This window comes from Triticum dicoccoides, chromosome 5A, assembly GCF_002162155.2.
Source record: "Triticum dicoccoides isolate Atlit2015 ecotype Zavitan chromosome 5A, WEW_v2.0, whole genome shotgun sequence".
In the NCBI taxonomy this organism is placed as follows: domain Eukaryota; kingdom Viridiplantae; phylum Streptophyta; class Magnoliopsida; order Poales; family Poaceae; genus Triticum; species Triticum dicoccoides.
Genome location: NC_041388.1, coordinates 111,364,245 through 111,375,249, shown reverse-complemented (window position 1 = coordinate 111,375,249; position 11,005 = coordinate 111,364,245). Strand labels below are relative to the sequence as shown.

General features: G+C 43.2%; 1 protein-coding gene across 1 annotated transcript; it reads left to right on the top strand.

Annotated features, from left to right (window-relative positions):
- Positions 1-7,064: 7,064 nt before the first annotated feature.
- On the top strand, positions 7,065-8,132 carry LOC119297064 (osmotin-like protein). The gene has a single exon (XM_037575011.1). The coding sequence runs from the start codon at positions 7,089-7,091 to the stop codon at positions 7,773-7,775; it is 687 nt and encodes a 228-aa protein (XP_037430908.1). The 5' UTR covers positions 7,065-7,088; the 3' UTR covers positions 7,776-8,132.
- The last annotated feature ends 2,873 nt before the right edge of the window (positions 8,133-11,005 follow it).

Genomic DNA, 11,005 nt, shown 5'->3' with positions numbered 1-11,005 from the left:
ATATGGCTGGTGGAGGCTCTATGGTTATCATTTTGTGAAAAGCTATTTTTTTCCTACAACAAAGGAAAACATTGAGAATGGTAACCCCATCTCAATCCCAAATTAATAATCATTAACCCAACAAATTAATTATGTAAAGTGATGAGATCAACATAGTAATTCAAGCACCAGATACTCAAGATGTCGATAACCGGGGACACGGCTAACCATGATTAGTTTATACACTCTGCAGAGGTTTGCGCACTTTTTCCCACAAGACTAGATCTCCTCCGTTGTATTTCTCGCACTACATGATGTTTGAGAAATAGATGACCGAGACACAGTCTTTCCAAAGAGGTCACCTTAACCGATAGATAGGCCGGTACACCTACAATCCCCTACATCTGCTAGCCCTTCATGGAAAGGATTCCCACAACTTACTCAACTATGCCAGAGCCCATAGTGGCTTTGGCTGCACACAGAAGTTTCCAGTATGAATAACATAATGACCCCTTTGAGCCTGGGTGGCCAACCATAGGAAAAATCACACGGATACCTCGGGATTCTCCTTTGGACAGCACTGGATTTCCCCAGGTGCCCACAAACCAATCCACCCAGATGTGTGTTAAAGTAGCCACCTTAATTAAACCCTTAGTTTATAATAACACTCACCAATGTCATGAATCACTCAAACCAAACCACGTCTGCGAGCATAGCATAGCAAAGTATAATAAGAGTAATGTAGTAACTCCCAAGGTTTGAATGAAAGGGCAATAGGTACTACCTCAACAACTACTTCCCAATACCCACATGTTAACAGATCCTACTCATGCAATGTTCGAGGACTGAGACCAATGCAGTAGAGAACAACTACTTTTGATCGTAGTTTGGGTTTCATAGCTATGAAACCCAGTTTTTATGCATTAGTTTCAATCCTCAAACATTGCATGAGTAGGATCTGTTTAACGTGTGAGTATTGGGAAGTAGTTGTTGAGGTAGTACCTATTGCCCTTTCATTCAAACCATGAGAGTTACTACGTTACACTTATTATACTTTGCTATGTTATGCTCGTAGACATGGTTTGGTTTGAGTGTTTCATGACAGTTGCGAGTATTATTATGAACTAAGGGATTACTTAAGGTGGCTACTTTAACACACATCTGGGTGGATTGGTTTGTGGGCACCTGGGGAAATCCAGTGTTGTCCAAGGAGAATCCTGGGGTATCCGTGTGATTTTTCCTATGCTTCGCCACCCAGGCTCAAAGGGATCATTATGTTATTCATGCTGGAAACTTCCGTGTGCAGCCACAAGCCACTATGGGCTCTGGCATAGTTGAGTAAGTTGTGGGAAACCTTTCCATGATGGGCTAGCAGATGTAGGGGATTGTAGGTGTGCCAGCCTATCTATCGGTTAAGGGGACCTCCTCGGAAAGACTGTATCTCGGTCATCCATTTCTCAAACACCATGTAGTGCGAGAAATACAACAGAGGAGATCGAGTCTTGTGGGGAAAAGTGCGCGAACCTCTGTAGAGTGTATAAACTAATCATGATTAGCCGTGTCCCCTATTATGGACATCTTGAGTGTCTGGTGCTTGAATTACTATGTTGATCTCATCACTTTACTTAATTAATCTGAGGGATTATTGATTATTAATTTGGGATTGAGATGGGGTTACCATTCTCAATGTTTTCAACAAACTTTGCAGTTAAATAAAATATATTCCTTTGTTGTAGGAAAAATTGGCTTTACGCAAAAATGATAACCATAGAGCCTCCACCAGCCATATATGCATATAGTTATAGTTGTTACTTGTTCATTGCTCTATAGTGTTATCTTGCCAGCATATTCCATGTGCTGACCTACACAGGCTGCAACGTATTATGTTGCAGAGTTTTCAGACGAGGAGTAAGGTGCGCTAGGTTGTTGTCATGCACTCAGCTATGTTGTTGGAGTTGGTGGACTCATTTACCTTCGAAGCTTCTGCACTTATCTTACTTAGATGGCCTTCAACCATATTATTGAAATAAGTACTCTCTTTGAGACATTCGATGTAATAAGTGTGTGATTGCACTCTGTTATAAATCCTCGAGTACTGTGTGTGTCAGCATTACCGATCCAGGGATGACACTTATACACAGAGATATGACCGTTTGAGGTCGGATCGCTACACCCTCATCATCGAGCTCATAGAGAATATACTCGAGGATGATGATGATGTTGAAGCGAGGAAGGGTGATGTCCCCCTGTCCTTGTTTCTGAGTATCAAGTGTGTCATTCAAATAAACACATTGGTGGCCCATGCAACCGGTGAACAATACATACATGCTCTTTCCTATTGTTTTAAATAAATTAGAATCTCATGTTAATATTTATAATATGCTTCGAAAGGAATACAATTTTCTTAATAATAGAAAAATTATGTTCTCTTATATTGATATTAACATTCCTTTTTTCTTTTTTGGCGCATTGAGCGTGTTTTGGTTGTCGTAACAGGAAACATCACCATACTTAACAATGTATGGATTTAATAGAATTGATTGTGCACTCTAGTTTTAGCTTCTTCCATTCCTTGTGTTGTAACTTTTTTATCTTTACTTTTTTAAAACAAAGGCAAATTTTTTCCTCATCCATTAGTTAGTCATAAGAGAGTTTCCAGTTAATTAATGAAAAACCAGACGAAAACCGCCAAGACCCGTGACAGAACTCAACCACCTGCACCGAGGGTAGCGCAACTCCAACTATGTTGAAGAGCTCCGAAGGAGAACTATGAAAGGCTAATGCCACGAAAGACCACTGAACAGACTACCTGCTTCCTATCGACGTCACCACCAGGGCCCCATCGCCTATCATCATTGCCACCAGGGCCCCACCGCCACACTTCGATTTCACCACACCAAAAACATCATGAGATAATCTCACAAACAACTCCAAAGGGCCATTGGGGTGGGGGTGGGGTAGCCATGGAGCCTACAGACACGAGTGCTTGAGCGATGGGTAATGGACACCTAAGGTTCAAACTTTTACTACTCCCGGTCCTAGGGCTAGCGAGGGATCAAATCGATAGTTACATAGAGATGAAAAAGAGTATAATTGTTGCATGGTGCAGATAAAGAATATTTTTTAGGCAACACAGATGAAGAAGATGAATCGACAAAGAAGACATTGAATCACTAATTAAGGGTTGCCCTTGCAATGTCCATTCCCATCACTTCTAATGTTGACAAGTGACGCATTGCATGTGCGAACTTGTCGCAACCTGAGAGTTTCATTGAGATTTCTTCCCACATAAACAAGTGGGTTTCTTTGTGCTTTTTTAGATTCAATTTTTCTAAAACCTTTCATCTTGTTAGTTGTGTATCCAAATCACAAACTATTTCACCATTGTGTTTCTCGCGTCGAGATCTTCGAAACTAGAACCCATGTTGATAGGATTGGATGAATATTCTTTGGACGAAATTTATGCTTAGAAAATGTACTAACCCGTACTTCAAAATTATACTAGTTATGCTTCACTTTTCAGGAAGTACAATTGTGTCTTCATGTGGAAGCATACATGTGATTCACTTTTTGGGAAAGCATAAAATCACAATTGTGCTTCAGGCGGAAACACATCTGTGCTTCACTTTTAGGGAAGCACAAAAGCACATCTATGCTTCATGCAGAATTGTGCTTCGCGTGGAAGCACACACTCCCACTAGACGTAAAAAAAAGAAAAAAAACCCAGGAAAAACCCAAAAAACAAAAATAACTGCCCAATGGAGGAGCGCCCAACACACAGCACGTGCAACATTGAGACGCACGACGTGGTAGTGCCAGGGGACCTTGGAACTGCCCGTGCAAAAGCTACCAAACGTACCCTTTAAGGGCATCTTCAACAGCTTGTATGTTGGTTTGTTGGCAAAATATACCATGTCATCAACCAACATCTTAACATACAACAACTCCAATGGATTGTATCTAGTTTGTCCAATAAGATGTAAGATAATAAATAAGGTGCTCTCTCATTCTACATTGGAGTTTGTGTAAGGGGTGTTGGTTCAGACTAGCCATAGTGGGAGTAATTTCAGCAGTAACATCGAGTCCAACTCAGCAAATTTGCTTATGTGGCAATGAGTTAATGAGGAGAGAGGTACTTGTAGTAACTTAGCTAGTTACTGTAACATCACATGTCCCAATGCAATATGAGTCTATAACCTAATAAATGAATCTTTGCATGTTACCACACTTAAGTTACTACCCACTATGAAGGTAGTAACATAGCCTAGGGATATGTATGTTACTAGTGTACATACAATCTTCCTCTCTTTCCTCATTTATTGTATGACACATCATCAAAAATCCTATGTGGCAAAGTCTACCAACAACTATCTTACAATCATTGGAGATGCCCTAACTAGTCCATCCCCAGCACCACGACATCGCGGGCAACTCTATAGGCCAGCTCAAGCTGACAATAGCCCAATCTGTGGGGGACCAACTAGGCGCCTCGTCCAACAACACTCCAACGATAGGGGCTTGCCAAGGGGTGAGTCTATGGCTTGCTCTTAGCAAGGAGAGTCCATATTTGGCGCTCCACGCGCCAAATCGAGTGCTCGTGCAGCTGTTCTCATTAGGTTTGCTCGCTCGACCATGAGTTTGCTCACTCACAAGTCCCTGCAGGTCCAGGTAGAAAAACCGAATCTAGTCTTTGACTAATTGACCAATTGATCTTTGACCTTTGACCCGTTGACTCTTACAAAATCATGTATTTGAAAAAAATGTAATTTTGAAACGTTCACGAGTTTAAGAAGTTCACAAAATATGAAAAAGTTCATGAATTCTAAAAAGGTTTGCGAATTTGAAAAGGCTAGTATATTTGAAAAAAGTTCATGAATTTAAAAAACACAAAATTTGATGAAAAGTTCATAAAGTGAACAAGGTTAGCCAATTTGAAAAGGTTCATAAATTTAGAAAATTTTGCAAAATTGAAACACAAATTTAGAAAAAGTTCACAAAGTTTGAAAAAAGTTATGATTTTGAATTTGAAAAAAAGAGAAGCGTGATGTATATTTAGATCCGGGTGTAGCACAAGTTCCAACACCCCCTGTGAGAAAAAATTGTGGCCACACATTAATGAAAAAACATGCAACTACAGCTAACTGCTGCATGGATAGGTTATTAGGTGACGTGGCAATACAAAGATGAACATGGTCTCACGCCCACCCATGTGAATAGTAAAATTTTAAAATAGTAATGCTAGAATCATTTTTTTGAATTTTGAAGTATCAAGCTTGATAAACCATTCTACTAGCGTGCGAAGTTTCATGAAATATTTAAACCCGTGGTGTTCTTATGAAGAAATTGCAATTGAGACCTTAGTATTCATCAAATGATATATTTTGTTAGTTTCATTTTTTTCATTTTTGCATAGAATACCATGGATGTTATTTCTTCTTGAAACTTCTTACGTGAGTACCGGTCGAATTATGTTACAAAAAATCATTTGTTTATTTATTCTATTATTTTAACTTACTTTTTATAAGAGATGTGCATGGTATTATGTTCACCAAATCCGTGTCCGTTGTTGACTATACTATTGGGTTTGCCTACAACTCTAAGGAGTGACGTCAACATAGTTGCGGCTTTATGAATGACATGACTGAATGTTGCAACCAGTGGTGCGACATGCTACAAATGACAATGACAAATGTTGCAAGCAACGATGACAAATGTTGCAAGCAACGATGACAAACGTTGTAACCATGGGACCTAATGCTGCATATGACAATGGCGGAAGCTGTGAGTGATGGGACGACGTGCTGCAAGTGATGATGGTGAATGATGTGACCGATAAGACAACATACTATAACCAACATCGAGACGAACGCCGCAACCGATAGAACGAAGTGCTGCAAGCAGTGGAAGGAAGTGCTGCGAGGGCCGTTTGGCTCTGCTCAGCACGAATCTCTACACAAAGACCCAAGATTCAACGGCTAACAATTGACTACAAACCTGATACTATTTACCTTGCTTTGGGTAGCTACCTCCCACGAGATAGATGATACCAACCTTTAAATGCTCCCATGATCCCAACTTAAAAAAAGAAATTTAGACGTTTAGAAACATTCTGAATTTTTTGCGAGGGGCCAATAGACATGAGTTTACAACCTATAAAAAATTTCACATATAAATTTGAAATACGCATAGAGAAACAAAATAGAGAAATCTAACATGAATAATGTCACAAAAGACAAAAGCAAAAAAGACACAATTCACATCTGGATTTACCTTTTTTATGTTTCACTTTTTATTTCAAATATGGTCCAAATTTTTTAGGAGTTGTAGACATAGGTCTTGTCCTGGGAACATTCATTTTTTTGGAACTTTTTGAATCATTTAAATTATTATTTTTAAATGAAAGCATGTGAGAGTTGGTATCACTAGATACTTTCACATCTTCCCACGGGGAGAATATCTAGTGCACAGTGCTTGTGATGCACCAAACTCCCGTAGTATGTTTTAAAATGTTTAAAAAATTCTAAAACCATAGCATATTTACATAACATCAACGTATCATGTCACAAATTTTCAAATCAAAATTTGAAACATACCTGGAAAAACAAAAATGATAAATTCAACACTGAATAGTATACAAAATAAGTTGGGCTTTAGATTTGGCCCATTATCATTGATGCCAAATTTGTCAATTTGTATCTTGGGCAATGTTCTGAATTTTGATATGAAATTTTATGAAAATATACATTGATGATGTGTCAACGTGATATAGAATTTTGTTTCCTGTTCTTCAAACATATTAAAATGTACTACGAACATCTGGTGCACCGACATTTGGTGCACCGATAACACCACAAAGACAGACGCACCGGATACGTTCCCCTTCCCACGACACCAGCCCCGCTGCATTGATCATTTGGCACAACTAGGAAGCTGCTGCTTTCTCTCAAAAAAGCAAAAGCAAATGCAAAAGGTAGCTAGCTGCTGCTACTCAGCTTCTCCACGCGACTCAGCCCGAGCGACAAGCCTCGCCTACAAAAGTAGTAGAAACCAGCAGCTCCTCTCTCTTCCCTCCCTCTCAAGTCACAAGCTAGCTAGTAGCTGTAGCTGCCATGGCCAAGCATCTCGCCTTCGTCCTCCTCGTCCTTGCCGCCCTAGCCGCCTTCTCGTCGGCGACCAAGCTGACCATCCACAACCTCTGTCCGCACCCGGTCTGGCCGCTCGTCACCCCCAACGCCGGCCTTCCCTCCATCTCCGACAATGCTGCGCGCCTCGACACCAACGCGATTCTCTCCCTCACCTTTCCGTCCACCTTCTGGGCAGGCCGCGTCGCGGCCCGCACCGGCTGCGACGACGGAACGTTGCCGCCGCGCGGGTGCTTCACGGGCGACGCGCCGCCATCCACCGTCGCGCAGATCACGGTCCACGACAGCGGGAACCTGGACCTCGCCGCGTACAGCGTCAGTCTCGTAAACGGGTTCAACGTGCCGATGGTGTTGAGTCCGCAGGCCGGCGGCGGGCAGTGTCCGGCGCTCGGCTGCGCCGTGGACCTCAACTGCGACTGCCCTCCGGACAACCGGGCCGCCGAAGGCACCGCGTGCCACGGGCCCGCGGGGTACTTCAAGAACCGTTGCCCGCTCACGAGGACGACGTCGACCGACGTGGAGCCCGTGCCGCAGAGCTGCCGCGCGCCCGGTGAGCTCAAGATCGTCCTCTGCCAGTCGTCCATGCTCCAGCGCGGCGCCGCGGCGGCGGAGGACACCGACATGGTCATCCGCACTATCGTCGCCGACAACTAGAGCACAGAGCTTCCGTGTCGTATGTCCTTCTGGCTTTGCCGTACTTCTACGCCATGCACGATCCATCGTAGAGTTAAGAGTTCGTAAGCGTTAATTAAGGCCCTGTTCGGACATCCATCAGATGCGTGAAATTAGAGGAGTTAAGAAGCACCTAATTTTCAACTCCAGTATTTAGTCTATAACTCTGCCGGCTCCGTGGAGCCGGGTCTAGGAGCGGAGGGACTCCGAACACTTCCTAAGTGGCCAGTTTTCATACAAATGTCACAGTTTGAATGTTTTTTTATGAACTCTAGAACTTGGAACAATTGTTGTACGGTATTTTCAATATGTGTAAAAACATATGTGTAAGGTGGTCAACCAACCGATGCTATATTTGTAAGAACATCTCCAACAGTCGCGCTCGAAATTTTGGGGTTTTAGTGCGCGCGTAACCGCTTGGGAGCTCCAACGGAGGCGTCATAACCGCGCGCGGCAAAAAGATTTCAGCGCGTGTTCCGAAACGCCATCTCGCGCCGTTTATTTCCTGGCCCGCTCCTGCGCGCGGCACACTCTCTGCCGCGCCGCACACTCTCCGCCGCGCCGCTTCCGCCCCGCCCGCGCAGTCAACCCCTCACCCCTTCCTACTCCCGCGACCCCTCCGCCATCGCCGCAAACCCTAGCGCGGGGAGTTTTTGCTTCGCCTCCGCCAGTGCTCCTCCAAGCACCGGCATCGCGCACGGCCTTTTCATGCCGCCACGGACGACCTCGACGGCGGGTGACATCGCATCGGCGCCCACCGTGAAGCCACGTGCCCCCTCTCGAAGCTCCCAAATGCGGTGCGGGCGAAAAAGGGCAAGGTGTCCGCGAAGAAGAACAAGGTGGCGGACGGCTCCTTGATAACCCACAAGTATAGTGGATTGCAACAGTTTTCGAGGGTGGAGTATTCAACCCGAATTTATAGATTCGACACAAGGGAAGCCAAAGAATATTTGAAGGTATTAGCAGCTGAGTTGTCAATTCAACCACACCTGAAGATTAATTATCTGCAACAAGTAATCAGTAGCAAAATAATATGATAGTTTTGATAGTCATGACAGCAGCAATCGTGATGGTAACAATGATAGCAGTAATTTTGTAGCAAGTGTAGCAGTGATGCTGCAGTAGTAACTTAGCAAGAACAATATGAGATAAATCCGTAGGCATTGGATCGATGACTTGTTGGATGATATTCATCATGAGACAGTTATAACCTAGGCCGATACGGCACTAGCTCCAGTTCGTCAATATAATATAGGCATGTATTCCGTAAATAGTCATACGTGCTTATGGAAAGAACTTGCATGACATCTTTTGTCCTACCCTCCCGTGGCAGCGGGGTCCATATTGAAAACTAAGGGATATTACGGCCTTCTTTTAATAGAGAGCTGGAACAAAGCATTAACACATAGTGAATACACGAACTCCTCAAACTATGGTCATCATCGGGAGTGGTCCCGACTATTGTCACTCCGGGGTTACCGGATTATAACACGTAGTAGGTGACTATAACTTGCAAGATCGGATCTAGAACATGGATATAATGGTGATAACATAAAGGGTTCAAATCCGAAATCATGGCACCCGGGCCCAAAGTGACAAGCATTAAGCATGGCAAAGTCATAGCAACATTAATCTAAGAACATAGTGGATACTAGGGATCAAGCCCTAACAAAACTAACTCGATTACATGATGAATCTCATCCAAATCCTCACCGACCAGCGAGCCTACGAAGGAATTACTCACTCTCGATGGGGAGCATTATGTAATTGGCGATGGAGAAGGGTTGGTGATGACGAAGAACGAAGACCCCCCTCTCCGGAGCCTCAAACGGATTACAGATCTGGCCTCGCGATGAAGAACGGGAGGTGACGGCGGCTCTGTCTCATGGATCGCGATAATTCTTTCTCCCTGATTTTTTTCTGAAAAAATAGGATTTTATAGCGTCGGTTTCAGGGTCTGCGGGGCCACTAGGTGGGGACAACCCACCTGGGCGCGCCAGAAGAGTGGGGCACGCCCTGGTTGTGCCCACCCAGGTGCCCCTCTCCGGTGGATCTTGGCTCCAAAAATTCTTATTTATTGCATTAAACTTCCTCGCAAAGTTTCATTCCATTCTGAGAACTTTTATTTCCGCACAAAAACAACACCATGGTAGTTCTGCTGAAAACAACATCAGTCCGGGTTTAGTTTCATTCAAATTATGCAAATTAGAGTCCAAAACAAGAGGAAAAGCGTTAGCAAAAGTAGATACGTTGGAGACATATCAGCTCCCCGGCCCAAGCTTAAACCTTTGCTTGTCCTCAAGCAATTCAGTTGATAAAGTGAAAGTGAAAAAGAAATTTTTTTACAAACCCTTTTGCTTTTGTTTGCATAAATAAGCTTAAACAGCACCCAGATTTTCAGCCAACATTATAACTAACTATGCCGACAATAACTCTTAAAGATTATATTAACTCATATCAATGACATAATCAGCTAGCGAGCAATAATAAGATTTCTCAAACGGCAACACGTTGTGAAAACAACCATGATATAATATGACAATAGTGATATCTCACTAGCCCTTTCTGAGACAGCAAAACTGTGACGCCCATGTAATCATGCTACAGTAACCTCTACTAATGATGCCACGTCACCGAGGTCACTGTTGTTAATCTCGCGTTAAGTCAAATCCCGATCAAATTCAAATTTATAATAAAGGCAAACATCAAAAGTTTTCAAATGTTAAAACTAAAATGTTCGAAATGCGACAAATAAATCCTAAGTCATTATGGTGGAGGAACCACATTTTTGTAAAAGGTTTAAATACGCTAAAATGATTCAAACAATAGCAAAAAAACTATTTAAACGCCTTTGGTATTTTATAAAATACTAAACTATTTTATATCGGGCCAACATGTTATTTTAGGAGCTATAGTCATGTTTTACTAAACTAAACTTAATATGTAACTAAAATAAAACAAAAAAATATAACAAAAAGTAAAACTAAAACAAACAAACAAAAAGAAGAAGAAAAAGACCAAACCCTCCCCCGGGGCCAACCGGCCGAGCCGGCCAGCCCACTAGCCAAACCAGCCCAACCCCTCCCCCTTCACCCCACTCCCTCTCGAAACCCTAACCAGTCCGCCCCAGTCCCACCCACTCCCCCTCGATCCCCCCACGCCCCTCTCCCCTTCCCCGATCGGATCGGGGCCGCTCCCCGCTGGCCACCTCA

What these genes read in the sequence shown, in the direction of transcription:
- LOC119297064 (XM_037575011.1), top strand. Translation starts at nt 7,089, where the DNA reads ATGGCCAAGCATCTCGCCTTCGTCCTCCTCGTCCTTGCCGCCCTAGCC.